The 18,125-nt window shown below is 38.8% G+C and overlaps 1 protein-coding gene and 1 long non-coding RNA gene across 3 annotated transcripts in view; one reads left to right on the top strand and one right to left on the bottom strand.

Annotated features, from left to right (window-relative positions):
* LOC108304699 overlaps positions 1 to 7,348 on the bottom strand; it is a 72,121-nt gene extending 64,773 nt beyond the window's left edge. For both annotated transcript variants that reach the window (XR_001825370.2, XR_005200349.1), the window contains exon 1: positions 7,123 to 7,348. This is a non-coding gene — a long non-coding RNA (uncharacterized LOC108304699). The remainder of the gene's footprint in view (positions 1 to 7,122) is intronic.
* Positions 7,349 to 7,368: 20 nt separating this feature from the next.
* Positions 7,369 to 11,525, top strand: TMEM74 (transmembrane protein 74). Its single transcript, XM_017529009.2, has 2 exons — positions 7,369 to 7,531; positions 9,916 to 11,525. The coding sequence occupies exon 2, from the start codon at positions 9,955 to 9,957 to the stop codon at positions 10,870 to 10,872; it is 918 nt and encodes a 305-aa protein (XP_017384498.1). The 5' UTR covers positions 7,369 to 7,531; positions 9,916 to 9,954; the 3' UTR covers positions 10,873 to 11,525.
* The last annotated feature ends 6,600 nt before the right edge of the window (positions 11,526 to 18,125 follow it).

The raw sequence follows: 18,125 nt of genomic DNA, 5'->3' as shown, positions 1-18,125 counted from the left end.
AACACAGCATTCAGTGCAGTAATGATCACATAAACTGGGTTTTGTCTCTAGAAATGGATGTAATAAAAAGACAGGGAAAGAGTTTAAGACATTGAAATATTTCTTGAAATCATGGTAGAATGGTACCAGGAATGGTTCTGTTCCCCAAAAGGCCATGTCAAGAGGTGAGCAGCAAGCAGTCATTTAAATGAGAAAATGGAAGGGTACCCAGGAAATGCAGAGCAGATATCAAAAACCCCAAGCCAAAAAGGGCTGAACTTAATAAAAACACATCAGTCAAGAGTGAAGGTGAAAGAAAAGCATTGGTCAAGAGATGGGAAATGAGATAGCAGGAGAGTGCACAGAAGGCTGCCTATTACTGATTTTGCCTCATGTGAGATACCTCTTTCTGGAGATTTACTGTTAAGGTACTGGTAGCAAACCCACATATCTACAAAAGCTAAGTAGTAGAAGAACTTAGCCAGATGCAAGTTGAGGATGAGAACTACGAAAATCTAGATAGTGTATGTCCCATCTGCAGAGTGCAAACCCTACTAAGCTCTAGTTAATTGTTAACATACAAAAGTGAGCTCCACTGTTTCACAATGTTTCATATAATTCAGGAGAAACCAGAAATCCAAATAGCTTTCTCAAATCTTCCAAATTTCCAAATTTGAAAAATACCTAAGTATATTTTAACACCTCAGTGCACCAATAAAACCATGTATTTAGATCAGATTCAATCCATAAGCCAATTTGTGTTTTCTACTTAATGAAATTAACATGGACTCTAACAGCTATAGTAGATTAAAAAGAAAAAGAAGGTACCAGATTAGGGCCAGTGAATGCAGCCTTGTTTGTAGTAAGTTTAATTACAAAGAAAATCTGTGGCCTGAAGACAACAGGGACATTATGCAACCAACAGACCCAAATCCTTCCACCAATATCCAATATTCTCCCCATATTGTTCTTTCTAAAGGTGTCATAAAGTTTACATGCAAGATATTAGACATGAAATATTTCCATATTTTTATTTTGAGATCACAGTGCTCAGATTATTTTAAAGCCTACTGTTGTAAGGATTTTGGGAGAATCTGAATAGCATATCTTTGTACACTCCCCACCCCGCCATGCATAGCAAGATGCCAGGTGAAGATAAGACAGAGAAAACTATCTTCAGGTTCTTCTTAAGGTAAAACAGAACACTTTGATTTTGATATAAACCCTTAAGGCAGAGATTGCAAATCAGGCACTTGCAACCCGAATCCACTCCAAAAGCTGAATCCACTCCAGCAGCTGAATCCACTCTAACAGCTTTTAATCATGAACAACTACAGATAGAAAAGTACGTGAAATAAAGAGGGTCACCTCTGGTAATTTAGCTCAGAGAACATCCTTGTAAACACATCCGGGTCAAGAAATAGAACAGTGCCAGAGTTTCAGGAGCTTCCCCTTTAGTCTTCCCAGAATCACAATGCTTTTTTTTCCCTTACAAAGGCAACCTACCTCTCGACATTTATGGTAACTGCATTCTTGCTTTTCTTTACTGTTTCACTAACATTCCCAAATACTTTGGTATAGTTTGCCTCTTAACTAACTAAATATCAATGAAATTATGCAATAGAATTGCACATTGTGTACTTTTTAGTAGCTAGCTTCTTTTCTTCAGCTTTACTGTATATTTTCAATATTCATATTAATTTTATCATGAATGTACACATGGTGTTGAATCAGAAACACATTACTTACTTAAAAGCAAATAATGACCATGCAGTCCTCTGGATCCCAATTCTTACACTTGGCACAACACAATAAAAGTCAGGTCAGCTGTCCTAGGAATACAAACTTTGAAGTTTGCATCACAGATGAGAAACAAGTGAAAAATTAATTTAGTCTGTTTACATACAGAAGCAAGAGAAAACTATCTTTTCCACCTCTCCCCAAAGATAGAAAAAAAAATCTTTGCTCCTTGGATGCAATAATTTTGGGTTCTCTAAATGTTTCAAATATAAATACATCTCTTCAAAGCCAAATGCACCCAAGTATCTCCAGTGGTTTTGACCTAGAAATGTCTCTAAGATCCTGGGCCTCATTCCCCCTTTAATACCTACCTCTACAGTGAGATAAATCCCTTTCCAGTTCCCTCATTAATTTTGTGGATGTTAACTCACTTTCTATGCTTGCTCTTAGCCCAGGTTTCAAGATCCCAAGTTTCAGCCAAATTTGCTGAGAAAGCCCCATAAACACAAAAATATTTTGTCTATATCTTACATTTGTGAGACCCACCCATTTTGTTGCATGCAACTGTAGTTCCTTCATTATATAGTATGCCAATGTATAAGTATTCTACAATTTAATTCTCTATGTTGTTGGTGGACATTTTCTTACACATGTCTTGGTACCCATGGGTGCACTTTTGTCAAGTGTACATCTAGGAGTGGAATTGCTGCATGATAGTTAACTTTCGTGGTTAATGCAAAAAAAGTTCCAAAGTGATTATACCAATTTACATTCCCACCACCAGTATGTAAAATTCTAGTAACTCTACGCCTTCCCAAAACTTGACATTGCCAATTATTTTGCCACTTCATCCATTCTAGTGCATGTGATGTGCTATTTTACTGTGGTTTTAAATTACATTTCTCCTACAACTGATTATTCTGTGTCTCTTTCTGTATACATATTGGCCTTCTAGATACTCCTTGTGCATTTTCCATTCAAGATACAGAACTTTTCCATGACTACAAAAATATCCCTCATGGTATCCCTTTACAGCCATACCCACCCTCTTACCTCCTACCATCTCTAACCCCTGGCAACCACTAATCTGTTCTCCATATCTATAATTTTGTCATTTTGAAAATGTTATATTTACAGGGAATCAAAATACAATATGTGACATTTATAAATTGGCTTTTTCATGGTTTTATTTTTATTGTATCAGTGTATTTGCAAAATTATTGGTAAAATTGGTTTGAGATGATGCTGTATGTTTTCAGAGACTGAGTCTACTTCATCCAGGTATCTGGTATCTCAGCATCTGAAGTCACACTGGTTAAATATTAGAAATTGAGATATTCATAAACTGAGATGCATGCCCTGTGAGGGCCTGCTTCACACTGCTGAGATGCAACCTTTCAAGATTCCAACCCAAGGTTTGGGGAGTGGAGCAGATTCACTATGGCTACTTTCCTTGGTGGGTTCAGGACCCTAATGCCCGCTCTTCTTAGCCTCTTTGCCTCTAAACTGCCCTCTCTGGATCATGTAACATCCCCAACTAAAAAGAAATTCCAAGCTCCTGACTTGCCTTTCTGAGATTCTCTCCTTCTCTGTATCCTAATCCAATACTTTTTTTCTGTCTTGTTAACTTTTTATGTCTTCAATCAAGTGACCTTTATATATTTTGTCAAGATTTTCTACTTATCCTCAGCAGCAGATAGGTCTAAATTACCTAGCCTCTTACTACTGGAGACAAATCTTTCCAATAAATTTGTTTTCTCTGACCCATTAAGGGTTTAAAATATATTGAATTTTGAATAAAAATTCTGATATCTGACTTCCATTAATGTCTAAATTCATTTGAGACAAAACTCAGGTAGAACAATAAAGGGATACTGCCCTTTTCGGAAAAGAACTTGCTCTTAACTTGGGTGATCTTCCCCCATCCCTATGGTCTATATTCAGTCACTTTATTTAAGTAACATGCCTGCTTGGCCACTGTAAGCATTCTTATTAAATGGAAACCTTTCAAATTTAATATGTTACTTTTGTGTTCCTAGAATCTTGTTCATTAACAAGATCTTCATTCTCTAAATTACGGTCACATTCATTCTTTTCTTAGCACCAGCATGGGGCATAGGGCCATATTCCTTATGCTATTCCTATTCAGTGACTGATCTTCCCTCCAGCCTATTCCAAAAATGTTTTTCTTACCTCTCTAGGACACAGCCTCTCCTGATAATAACTGTAAGTCCACTAATTAGCCCTTATTATTATTGAATAAAAAGAAACTGGAAAACATCCTCAGTAATTATTATAAGAGGCTGGTTGTTAAAATCCTCAGCACTACCCTTGATTTACATCGTAAATTTACTTCCCAGAATTTTTCTTATTTTTCTACTGGTTAACAGCATAATAATGATAGCTCCTCCCACATGAAACAGAGTATAAGTAAACAGGAAAATGTGAGACATTAAAATTAGCCTAAGACCAAAATCATTATGTAGATTTCTAAGAAGTGTTTTATCAGCATATATTAAGGAACTACTGTCGCCTGTGTGTTGCACTACAGTATTTCATACCCACATATAGATTTAAAGTGATAGAATATCTTGGTTCTCAAGAAGCTTAAATTTTATCTGGAAAGAGAGATCACACTGAAAACAGTATAAAATATACATGAAATACTTTTCTATATCTAAAATGACAGCATAAAAGAAAGTGTATTATGCTACTAGAAAGCCAATTAGAGAGGTAACAATAAGTTGAGGATGTTGAACAAGAAAGGCTTTTGAAAAACATTCTTGGGTCAATTTTCAGGAGAGTTTTAGACACAAATTTACAAGAGAGAGGGGGAAAGTATTCCAGCAAGTGGCAATTCTTGCAGAGCTTGTCTTTCCAAGCACTCAATTGATTCAGCTCTATTTTTTTGTCAGCAGACCTTTAAAGGTGATTTTGTAGTGTTGACATGGAATTGAGATATTGTTAATCTTCAAGAACATGTAGACAATCAAGTATTATTATATTTAGAAATAGGAAATGAGAGAGAATAACAGATAGGTAATCAGCTCGAGTCTCAGTTCAGTCTTGTCACCTTCCCTCTCGGCAGAAATACTGCAGGAGGTAAGGTGTTAAGTATGTAGATGCTGACCTTAAGGAGTTTACAACTAATTACCATTAAGATTTAGGCACCTAAGCTAGAAATTAAACTGCATGCAGTGGATACCTAGCCACTCAAGAAATGTTGCAAAACAGTGGATGATAAATATCAAAAACATCAGTGCTGACAAGTCCCAGCAAATTTCATAGGAGGTGGAATCCTTGGAAGAAAAAGGCTTCATGAAAGAGATATAGCTTAGAATCACTTCAGCATGGGAACCACAGTGGTCCTCTAATCCAACTAGATGAATCCTTTCTATGACATCACTAATAAATGGCTCTTTCTCTCTTTTTTTAATCCTGATCAGTAACAGAGAATTTGCTTTCATGAGACATCAATTTTAGAAGTTTTAGAAATAATGTTCTTCCTTATACTAAGCTTCAAATCAGCCTCCTTCTTAAATTTAATAGTGCTATCCAGAGCTTCTCAGATGGGTGCCCTGGCACCAGGTGTGTTGACTTACTTATTTCCCTGGCCCTCCAAGATGTCCTGCAGAGACTGAAGTACCCACAGCCCCAGAACCATGACCAGGAGAAACCTCTTGTGTTTATCACAGTTCCATAAATAGTATCACCTGTTATGTATACTCCACTTTAAAGAAGATTGTGAAGCATTGCTCAGTATAGTGCATTGGTGAAGAGATCAAGTCTCTGGAAGTCTCTTGGATCTAACAGATCCAAGTTAGAACCTTGGCTCTGCCAGATATTGGTTTTCAGGCCTTGGGAAAGAAACTGCGTCTTTTCAAACCTCAATTTCTACACTGCAAAGTGGGTGCAATATTACTGCCTCCCTTGTGAAGTTGGTGTAAAAATTAAAGATAACATAATAGCACTAAAAATAGTAATATTGTCATTAGTTTTGCTTTTACCCTCTTAAAAATGCTGTAGAATCCCTCTTCTACTTTTATAAACTTTAGAATATTTAGTTTAACTATTATTGCTTCCTCTAAGTACTCTCCTACAGCTAAATAGCCTAAGTACCTTCAGCATCTCCTCATCAACATAAATTCAAGTTCCTTCATCATCTTATTTGCTCTATTTCTTTCTTTTTGAATATGCAGTACTAAGAACTGGATGCATCCCTGTAGATTTGGCTTGATAAACTAGTCCTCAAAGAGTGGATGGAATAGGGCAATGGAAGAAAGATATTCATGCTGGAGAACCGTGTAGTAAGCAAAGAGAAAGAAGTGATAATACATCTATCATGTTTATCAACAAATGGGCCTCACTGGCTAAAACATAATCATATGGGGGGAAAAGGATTTTAAAGCGGCAGGATTGTGAACTGCTGTATTCATGAGACTATAGATTCTATCCAATGTAAAGAAATACCACCATAATTGTCACTACAGGAGATCGATCTATCTTTTGAAAGCAAGAAACCACAGTATTTATGTGAGCTACAAGCAAAATGTCATACATAATATAATCCGGTTTTGCTCCCCTAGGGTTGTCCCAATGGGATGCTGGAAAGCTGGAGATTATCAACAAGCTATGCATACCCTGGGCTTTCAGTGGCTGTTGGCTGTTGCATTCCACTCTGGTTGAAAGAGGCTGGTAACAAGATTACCTTGTTCTATCCTGAGAGTCACAATTCAGGAGTTTCAACCTTCAGATTTCCTTTATTCCTGACCCTTTTTATTCTAGTCTTCTGGTGTTTCTTCCATTCATTCCACATAATATAATGCTTAGAATCTGTTGGTGTTCATGCCCCCACCTCTGCCAAGTATTAGTTGTGTGACATTGGGCAAATTATTCTACTTCTTTGTAACTCAGTTTCCTCTTCTGTTAAAATGAGGATTTTTTTTGTTTGTTTGTTTTTACAGCACTTTAGCAATAAATTGTGAACACTAAATGAGATAATGTATTTACAGTACTTACAAGAGAGCCTGGCAATAATAAGCATTATTTATGTTAACTGTTACTTTGAGTCATTATTATTCATGCATTCAACGAGTGTGCTAAGTTCAAGGGATATGGTGGCACACAGGACAATCTCTTACGCTCAATGATCACATTTCTCTTACCCTCAATGCTCACATTTCTTCTAATTTTGTGAGAAATGCATTGACTTTAGAATCTGACTCCTGGATACAATTTCAGAAGCTGCTGTTTATCTTGGTAACTGTGGTAAGGCACTTTGGTAACTGTGGATAAGGCACTTAACCTCTCTGAGCCTGTTTCCACATCCGTAAAATGATGATTAATAAATTCTACTTGGAAGATTTGTTTTCACTATTAAATAAGACAAAATATGCAAATTACCTGGCACATTTGGAGCCAAATATACTTTCCTTTTCACAGTCTTGTGGACACACCTGAGGCTAGAGAACTCCACTCTGAGCTTAGAAACCAGTGCAGTCTTCTCAAGCGCCAAGGAGGAGTAAGGGCGGGAACTCATCTGCAGGAAGGGTAAAACCCAGAAGGCGTGGGAGGAGACAGAGACAGGAGGGCTACAGGGACCGCCCCTGGCCTACAACTCCCGGGATGCTCCGGGAGCGCCCCGCCCCGCCCCGCCCCACCCCGCCCGCCAAGGCGGGCGCTGCCCACCCCGCGGAGCCCAGCGGCGTGCCGAGGCTACAAGTGCGGCGGCTGGTGATTGGGGGACTTTCTCCGGGAGCCTTGCGGGGACAACGCGCGGTGCTCCAGCCGCACCGGGTGGCCGAAGTAGAAGGTGAGCGGCGGGGAATGGGATGGGGTGGAGGCTTTTGGGTGCGAGAGTGAGAGCCCTGTAGCCTAGCGGAGCTGGAGCGCACTTCCCCGCTCCCTGCCCGAGGTGTCCTGCTTCGCGGACACATCCCTATCTCGAGTGCCTCGGTGGGCGCACAGTTCACCAGGAATGATCTCCCGATCCCTCGGCGCCTGGCGGGGGGGGGGGGTCACCGCGCGGGGGGGGTCACCGCTGCCCGGGGCTTGCCGCTCGCTGTCCTGGCTCAGCGCGCGCGGGGCGCATCCAGAGGGTGCCCCCCCCCGAGACCAGCCTTTTCTGTGTCAGTTTAAAGCAAATATTAATGCTGTTAATTTATGACAGACGGGCGAGGGAAAGTGCTTGTCCCCTCGCTTTAAGGTGCGATGTCCTTAACTGGGCTTTTAAGCAGATCAGAGGAAAAAGAGGGAGAGGACGGAAGAAAAGAGCCTTTAGCTGGTCCCCTGGGATTATCCATTCTCCACTGAGAATGGAAGCCCCGGATTAGGGAGCTGCAAAGGACTGTGCTGCTAGCGTACCTCCGATACAACAAGCGAACGAGCGAGAGTAGCTTTTCTTTAAAGAGAGGTAGAGGTGGCTGTAGGGAAGTAAGTGGGGATTGCTGTCCTGTTTTGTTATAAATTGAAAGTCTCAAAGAACCCTGCTGATTTTATCCAAAGTAGGCTAGTGTGATGAGTTTAATTGTGCCAAAGGTTAATCAGAGCCCCTAATGCCTGAGAAAACTGGGAGAAGAGTTCTCGGTAATTGATGAAGCCTGTTACCATCATTTCATTCATTGAGGGATCCTTCAGTGGGGGGTTTGTTCTAGTTTACTAGTGATTCTTTTACCCTTGGTGTTTTTTGCTGTCTTCACTGTAGAGAAACTCCGATAATAGAAGAAAAGCGGGTTTTGTTTTGTTTTTTTGTTTTAAATAAACTCTCATGTAGAGCAGAAAACATGTCGATTCCCTCTCCCATATTTTGAGTTGCCAGGTTGACCTTAGGTGACCCTTGCCTGTGCTTCTGTTACCAGCTTTGGAGCTGTGGATTTTGAATCATAAGAAGCCTCAAGCCGTTGGGTTAAATCAATTATCACCCTGGATTTGGAAGTAAAATAAAAGCCTTTGGTTAAAATCTCTATATTTAGTGATAGTGGAAAGTGAATTTTTATTCCTTGGAAGGATGGCAGAGGCAGAGAAAGATAGGCAGATGGTTTTCTGCTCAAAGCAAAGTTCTCTTCCAGGAATGCCCTTTGCTGCAATGAGGGATGAAGAGTGACATGTTTATAAAATTCCATAGTTAACCTTGGAAGTAGCGTCTCACCTATTTGCCTCCACAGAACTCTTACTCTGTGGGTTTATAGCTTGTCTTTTATTTTCAATTTACTTCTAGATTGGGTTTGTAAAACTATTCGGATGATCAATTTCTTGTGCATGTGTGTTAGCAAAGCATGCAGAGAGGGAGGAACACAGACCCACACAGACCCATGGAATGGGAGAAACAGATCCTGCAGCTGGAACAGGCAGGTGTGTGTGTGGAACAGTGAGTTGGCCCATAGTATTTTGCAGGGATTGCAGTAAGGTCTGTTGCCTATATGCTTTGGGGTTCCGAACATGCTCCCCCATGGAGCAGTGTTCCATGGGGAAAGGAGGGAATAGGGCTGAGTAGAAGCACAGAGAATAAGCAGCATGTGGACTTGTAAGTAAAGGGCTGTGTGACTAGGGTCATTGAATGTACGACATGTAAGGTTAGCAGAGGTGGCTGATTAAGCTGGCCTTTTTTATCTACTTCAGATCCGCAGAATCAAAATGCTGAGTTCCTGCCCAGCTGATAGGGGTGTATAGTCATTCACTCGTGGTGATGCTCTAAAGCTAATCTGTATTAGAATCTGTTCTGAACTAGGGAGAGTGTAAACACGTACAGTCTAATTGAATTAAGAAGTCTGTGCTTCCCCAAGTCCTCCAGAAAATTGGCAGCTCTACTAAAAAGGGCTCTTGCCTTTCTCATTTGTCTTTTTACAGGAAACCTGCCTTGTCGTTTGAGGGATCCTCTTGCAGGAATGTGTGAGTCCTTGGATAAATTTGGCTTGGTGATGGCAGTATCCTTTCTCAGTAGACACCGCCATTTCCTCCATGCGCCTTTTCTACACTGACCTAAGTTTTTCAGTGTTAATCACTATGATAAGTGAGAGCATTTGCCCTTTTCACACTTTCCTGCCACTAGGTATCCCCTCCCTTCTTTTTCCTGTTTGAGGTGGAAAAGGGGCTGAACAGGTGCAGCTGTGAAGAAAATGGTGCTCTCAGGAGGAACACTCCTGGAAATACAGCCTTAGCTTCTGTTAGGTTCTTATCTAACTCTGTTGTTATTGGCAGACTTTCCGGAAGCTGCTGGGGGATGTCTGACTAGCGTTCATGGAGCTCTACTCCCTTGCTAAGAAGAGCAACCAGGCAGACCTCTGTGATGCCAGGGACTGGAGTTCAAGAGGGCTTCCTGGTGGCCAGGCAGATACAGCAGCCACAAGAGCTGCTCTCTGCTGTCAGAGACAGTGTGAGTCCACCCCAAGAGCAACTGAAATGGAAGGGTCTAAACTTAGTCCTTCTCCAGCATCCCCTTCCTCCTCTCTGCAAAACAGGACCCTTCTTCCAGACGCCTTTCCACCAGGACCTCTCCACTCAGGGAACAACCAAATAACAGCAGAACAGAAAGTCTGTAACTGCTGCAGCCAGGAATTAGAAACTTCTTTTACCTATGTGGACAAAAACATCAACTTGGAGCTGCGGAACCAGAGCTCGCCATCAGTAAAAGGGCATGATCACCCTGGGGAGCTTGGCTGGGAAAATCCAAACGAGTGGTCCCAAGAGGCTGCCATATCTTTGATATCTGAAGAGGAGGACGATACAAGTTCCGAAGCCATATCTTCAGGGAAGTCAATAGACTATGGTTTCATCAGCGCCATCTTGTTCTTGGTCACTGGCATCCTGCTGGTGATCATCTCTTACATCGTCCCCCGGGAAGTGACAGTGGACCCCAACACTGTGGCAGCCCGGGAGATGGAGCGCTTGGAGAAGGAAAGTGCAAGGCTGGGGGCTCACCTGGACCGCTGTGTGATTGCAGGGCTCTGCCTCCTCACGCTGGGGGGCGTCGTACTGTCCTGCTTGCTAATGATGTCCATGTGGAAGGGGGAGCTCTATCGTCGAAACAGATTTGCCTCTTCCAAAGAGTCTGCAAAACTCTATGGTTCTTTCAACTTCAGGATGAAGACCAGCACGAATGAAAACACTCTGGAACTGTCCTTGGTAGAGGAAGATGCGCTTGCCGTACAGAGTTAATTCTGGTTGTGGACATCTTGAGAGTCTGCCTTGGCATTTTATAGTATGAAAAAAGAAGTTAATTTGTAAAAAAAAAAAAAAAAAAAGAAAAAAAAAATTCACAGTGCAATTTATTTGCCTGGCAAGAAAAGTTTAATTCACAAACCAACAGCCAATGAGTGATTTTGTTCTCCATGTGTCTTCTATTTAGAAGAAAAGTCATGTAAGATGTATAAGAAACCACAACCAGCCACACCTATCCTTCTGAAGAGCTCTCGAAGGCTAATTGATCTGTAATGGCCAAGAACTTCTACTTCAATAGAAAAATATTTCTAATGATTCAGTACACAAATATATGATATTACTCTTTGGACACTAGGTGGTCCTACGCATAGTCAGATCAATTGCTATTTTGTGAAAAAGAACTAAGCACTAATCAATAATAAGGCTTACATTTAATTCTCAATGGTGCTTATCCATTTTCTTGCTAAATTACCCTCCTTGTTATTTGGCTAAACACTAAAATATGGAGTTTTGAGTTTGAATATTTTGAAGTTTGAGGATGTTGGGCTATTTTTTATTGTAAAAAACACTATGTTTGAAATTATTCCTGTATTCAAAAATGGCAATTAAGTCATTAGGATAAACTTTCTAATAAAAGAAAATTACGTAAATCATTGTAAGGCCAATGTGAATTTAAACCACAGTGTTAGTGCCAGATATCAGCCAGGATCACTGCTCTTTTGTAAAATGAAGTCAAATTAGTTACTGATATAAATTTTATCTTTTGTGATTTTGCCATCATACCAGTTATTTGTGCTCTTGAAGTCCACTATTTCTCACACCAAAGAGGCAAGCCATGAGACATTTTAAATATATTTCCAGACATCTAAACATCTGGGCAGATCATGATTGGCCAGATCTGAGAGCAATCATGATTGGCTCTGGTGTGCTCCCAGGTGACATCTTGTTATTGCTGTTTGGGAAAAACCACCAGTAATATTGCAGCTAGACTTTTGGGGACTGTGCCTAGCAGGCTGTATCACTTGTTCTAGGCCAAGCAACAACTGCTTCCCTCATGACAGCAGCAGTCCTTAAGCCCAAAGCCAAAAAAATTAGAGAGAGAGAGATTAAAAACGCCGATTCAATGGGCTGTAGTTATCGTCAGAACTCACCTCCCACTCAGAGTGGTCTAGGTGTCATTCAGTAACTGTGAGCTCTTGTCTCATAAAGCGCAAACTCTTGCTCTAAGAGCAGCATGATGAGCAAGGTACTCACTTTGCAAGACACACACCGGGTGTCCACAGTGACACAGTGCCTCATTAAAGTGACAGTTCAGAAAGAGGATGGGAAATGCAGCCTGAGAAATACCTTACATTTTGCAACTCTACCTGGAGGTTTTTCCAACCTCTGCTTTAGGAGTTGTAACTCCCATGATTGTGTTACCAGGACGAGGGTGTCATTCTTAAAGAGGACAGGAGGTAGGAATTGGTATGAGATAGCAGGGATGAGGAAGTAAAAGTGATTTCTTTGTAGATTTTTAAAGGCTATTTCAAATGTCTGAAATTTGTGTTGTTGTGGACAACTGTGGAATACATGGGTGACTTTGGCTAGCAAAATGTGTGGATCAAGATATTTATGTGGATGAGCTCTCATGGGTGCCAGAGATTGATTTGATGAGTGAGGTATGCTGCATATAACTAAGAGTTGAGGTGAAATACAAAAAAGGGAGCCTCGGAAGACAATAAAAAAGAGAGGAGGGGCATATGAAAGAATTATTAGGTAAAAATAAGAAATTATATGGGCATCAGAGGAAGCTAGAGGTAGTTAATTGCCTTATGCTACAGAGCAGTACTGATGGCCAAAAAGAATTGAGATGACATAAATATGACTTTTCTTTTCCATTGCTGTTTCTTTGTGCTTTTTGAACAAACTTTGTTTTACTGTGACTCTCATTTCATTACTTTTGTTGAGGCTGCCTTACCAGTGGCATAAGTTTTATATTCTGAAGGTTTCTAAGTCCAGCTCCAGCCTGCTTAAGGATCCACTTTGGATGATGTGGAGACAAGAAGGAAACAACCTACTGCTGTGCTGAGTGAGTAGATCTAAGCTGTATGTTAAAAAAAGAAGACATTTAAAAAATTACATGTTTATTCATAGAAGCTAAGTGAGATCAACTGAGTTTTGTTTTTATTTATTGACAAAACAGGATTAATTAGCCAAATGGCAGACTAAATTGAATTAATGTGGAGCCGACTTTCAGTTTATGAAGGAAGAGGAGTTTGGGAATCAAGTGTTAGGAAGCCTTTTCAAGTGATGATAAAGCTTTTCATGCAGAAGCATTTAATGAATCTTGCAGAGCTACCAAATAATGTAGAGGTGATCTAGAGGCAACATTTCGAAAAATACCATTTTGGGAAAAAAAAAAAATTCAAGGGGGAAGAAAAAGACCTAACAAGTCAAAATATATTTCCTTTTTTTCTAGAACTCTATAATTTTCTTTAAAATTTAAAATTGAAATGTAAGTGAATGCATATTTCAACATTATTTAAATCTGCTTATATAGAGAGCACATATCTTTTAAGACTCTACTTATCTGACGGCAAACCACTACACATTATATGATTTAGAAAATCACCTGGATGACTCCTTTTGGGCTGTGGTGACACTATTCAGATGCTTGCCTTAGTCGACTTTTCCCTGGGTATTTGGTTTATGTAGCCCTTATCCATCCTGGCAGTGCCTGAATTCAAGATGAAGATTACTTGAATTTAAAATGATGGTAACACAGGCAAAGAAAAGCCATGTGTTTTATTTACTGTTGTTTCCAATCTGATGAGGAGTGTTTTTGGCTCTAGAGGTACTTTGGCAAGACCAGGTGATACATTCTATAGGCATTAGCCATACAATAGCTATGGTGTTGGTCTTGCATTCTTCATGGGGATTTATGACCTTACATTTGTCTCTTCAACGTGGTGCTGGTTGTTATCTATGAAAGTTTTTATTGCTAGACCTAGAGAAGAAAAACATTTTCAGTGGTTCTGGGTCTTTAGCTTATTTACATGGTTTTAGAAATCCAAACTCAGAGTCATCTTCCTAATCTCAATGAGAAGACAGCTCATCTTTCAGCAGTGTGGTCCAATGAGCTGAGTTACAGAAAGAAAGCTGCTTTTCTCCTTTATTACTCAGATCTACACACTGCTGATGGGTGATTTAAGGCTCCTAATATCTTTAATAAGACAATCCTTTAAAGGGCGTCTTAAACTGTTACAGAGTTTGCAAAGAGTTTTCTTTGCAATGCTGTGTGTCTTTTCCACCCACTGGGAGCTATTAAAGTAGATCACGTAATATGATGTACTGGCCCCTCATATAAAGAACAGCTTTTCTTCATGCTCCCCACTGCATAGCTGATTTATAGTTTAGAGGAAGACAAGACTGCTTGGAATCATCAAGTTCTTGGAGGCCATGGGTGCTTTTACCCACATGACTGCTATAACCCTTGATTCTGTACTATCAAGATACTTGCCTTGGTATCACATGCTTTGCTGTCTGCTTAAAATATGAGTCCATCTCCCTCATCTTTATTTGTTATAGAGACCCAATTGGACCAGTGCTGGCACATGTCCTTTAAGGTACAGCTTCTGAAAAGAGACTGCACTACCAAACTTATGTGTGCCTTTACCTCAGTCCCCAGGATAAGGTTAAAAAATGGCTCTACTTTTTTTTTTTTTTTTTTTTTTCTTCTTTCCAACAAGCAAAACTTCTAGGCAGAAGCATGTGAACATTTTGGTCTTCATCTTTCTCATGTGCAATGGCAGGTGCATGTAAAACTTTACTTGGATTAATCGTCTAAATATTTTTTAAAAGTGCTCTATGTATACAACTCTTAAGAGAATGATTTTCAGCCTGAAGATCAGATTTCATTGCAGCAATTAATGTCACCACAAAAATGTGGTCTGACAAGAAAAATTCACAACCTTTACCAATAGTTCACCTATTATAGCAAGATGTAATACTACCAGTACTTACTGTTCTCTGTAATGGGTTTAACCTTTCCCAGAATTGGACATAAAGAATGACTATGATGAGAAGATTATAATGAAGTCTCACTGGCTTTTCTAGTGTAAAAAGAGTTCCCAGTAAAGAGAATTAACATATCTTTGTCTTTCAGCTGATTTTCAGCTATATCATTTTATGATTCATAATATTCTATATCTTCTTCCAACTTTTATAAGTCTTGGGAAATAATTTGCCTAGTGAATTGACACTGTAAAAAGCAAGATGTTATTTTAAACACATAAAGCTGATTTCAAAAATCTGTGGCTTACACTTAAGAGTGTATTTGTGGTTTATGTTTGTGTGAAGATTTATTGCACTCAAGTCTGTGCATTCGGACTATATTTTATAGATATAGAGCTTTAATATCCAAAGCTATTGTTAGAACAGTTTTATTATAGGAATTTGGCATGCCTTACTGTTGACATTAAGAAAAGTCTTTCACAGGTCATGAATGAAGAATTTGGAATCAGCCTCAGAATGAGATGCCATAATTATTATAAACCTGTTTTGGTCGTTCAGCCTCCTACAAATGTTTGTTGGTTTATTTTTTGACTTCTCTTTCAGACTCATAAGAGTGTGACACATTTATAAATTATTTTACCATGATTTTCTATGTTATTTCAGGGAACTATAGGGAACATATATCTTTGTTTCGAGTTTGGATAACTCTCCTGTGGTTCAGGAACAGCTCTGCCTATTTTTCCACTGCCATCTTCAGGCTTCCTAGCCAAGCTCTAAACAAATGTCATGTAAGAAAGATGAGTTATTTTATATTGTGTATTTAGAGTTTGTGCCCTGTGGTTCTCATTGTGCTTTTAATTTTATTTTTCTTGCCAAAAAAAAATAATAATTTGACATTGATTATGTGCTTTTTGATATTTTCAAGGGCAATTATTAAGGTTATGAGTTCTTTCTTAGGGCATTTGATGCCTTATATGTTAATAGCAAGTGTGTCATACCATTTTAAAATAAAACTACTAAAATGCTTTATTGCATTTAACTTTTATTTAAATTGGAATCTGTAATGCTGATTTGGTCTTTTTAAATTATATTTGAAATTATTTGTCCAAAAAATTAAAATGAATATTTACCCCTAATTCAGGTTTGTCATTCTTCTTGCTACCATATCACTATATAATGTAGACTGTGCCTTATTTTTTGTTGTTTTATAGGAAGTAGTCCAAGTTATTTGGGTTTCTCTAAATCACTCAGCATTTAACTTAGAGTATATGTTTTATGATATGGAAAAAATACACGAATGGATATTTTTTAAAAATACTTATCTGAGTGTCTAGAAAGCTTTTAGGTGAGAAAGAAATATCAAATTAACTTATACCCTTACCCTTAATCTTCTAGTAATCTAATGTTGATCTCCATTTTCATTCACAGAATGTATCACAATTTATATTATTAACTGGAATTTTATCCTTATTATAAGTGTGTCAAGGTCAAAAACTCTAAAGAGACAATTGGAAGTGAGGCTTATCTAATCCTTTATAGGAAGAAAGTCTACTTCTTTAGATATCTATTTTTTGCTAGAAGTTCTTTTGGGTTTTGTTAACCACCTCTGATCATTCAGAATGAGCTAAGTGATACTGTTATGACAATTCCACAGCCTCTCGCTCTATGACCCTTGCAGGTCAGCAAGCAAAGGACTCAGTCTGATGCAGCCACCTTTTTACATGTCCCTGATTGCCAAGCTAGAGGGGAAAAAAGTCTGAAAGGTCTCAGACTCTGCACCCGGTTAACACGAATTTAGTCAGGACTAGTCATATAATCCCACTCAGGCCAGGAAATGCAGTTCCATCATGAGCCCTGACATAAGGAGGATTGAGACTGCTTGGCAAATGACACTGATGACTACCATAATTTCTACGGTCTTTGTTTTGTTCAAACAGAGTATATATCAATGAACATAAATATCCTTTTCTTCTCTAATGATCACTTGACCAATTTAATATATTTATACTGGGGGGAAGAAAAAATGCTAATGATCTCCAGAGAAGGCACAATTTAGTAGATCTTTATTTAAAATGCTTAATAAGAAATTACCACAGTTGTATCTTAATATTACCTATATGATTTTATTATTTAATCATAAAAAGGATATTAAGTCAACATTTGTGCTTTCAACCATGGGCAGGAGGAAGTGCTTACTTTCCTGGGTCCTTACTATGTATTATTTAATTCATACCTCACCTCATTTAATTCTCACAGCATCTCTGCAAGCAAATATTATCTGCATTTTACAAATGAAAAACTGAAGCTGGAGAATGTCAAATAACTGGCCAAAGTTATGTAATTAATGAGCAGTAGGGAAAGAATTAAAACCTGGGACTCCTTCACTAAAATTCCCTATTTACTTAAGTTTAGAAGGAATATGACCCTTCTTATTAAAAAATCAATTTATATTAGCTATTTTATTTTGTGTTTATCATTTTATAAACTAAAGAAAATAACAGACATATGATTGAGAAATAAGAAACCCTTCTTATAAAGAAATCATATCACTATTTTGCTTTTAGATAATATAGTGATTTATCAAAATATATGTCAAATTAAAACTATCAGAATTCACAGTCATCCTACTCCTTGCCCCCACTGAGGTTCAAATAAGTTTATGCTGACACTTTTCCTTGGGACTGAAAAGAAAATGTAGTTACTCTTTCTGCACAGCAGGGAATGTAGAGTTTATATAGTCTCAGTAAGGGATCCAGGGATGGAGAGAAAGCCACATTTGAGTGCTTACTATGTGCCAGGCATTCTGCATTCTTGTGCAGTGTCTTGCATAAGCTCCACAATACATCATATAATAAAGGCTTCAGAAACACGGAGACAGATGACCTAAAGTTTGAATGCCTACTCCTCTACTCTGGTAGAATCTGTTGAAACCTAAATAATAAAAATTAGAGAAAAGTGGAAAAAAAAAATCCTTTTCTGGTATCCCATCATAACAGCTACCATTATCTTAAGTGAGATTCTTTGTCACTGCAGAATCTGAAGTTTTGTAGGTACTTGGATTCCTATATGTTCATGTGGATTATTGGCTGATGAAAAACTAAATTGGGCCAATTGGCAAATGATTACTGATCATCATGATAAGACATAATCTTCTTTTCCTTATGTTCCTTTCTCCTCCTCAGCCTCCTTTTCATTCTTCTTTTCTTCCTCCTTTTTCCCACTCCCTCTTTCTTTCCTTCCTTCATCATCATCAT

Source organism: Cebus imitator, unplaced genomic scaffold, assembly GCF_001604975.1.
Source record: "Cebus imitator isolate Cc_AM_T3 unplaced genomic scaffold, Cebus_imitator-1.0 Scaffold56, whole genome shotgun sequence".
Classification (NCBI taxonomy): Eukaryota; Metazoa; Chordata; class Mammalia; order Primates; family Cebidae; genus Cebus; species Cebus imitator.
The sequence above is the reverse complement of the archived record's forward strand: the minus strand, read 5'-3'. Positions and strand labels throughout refer to the sequence as shown.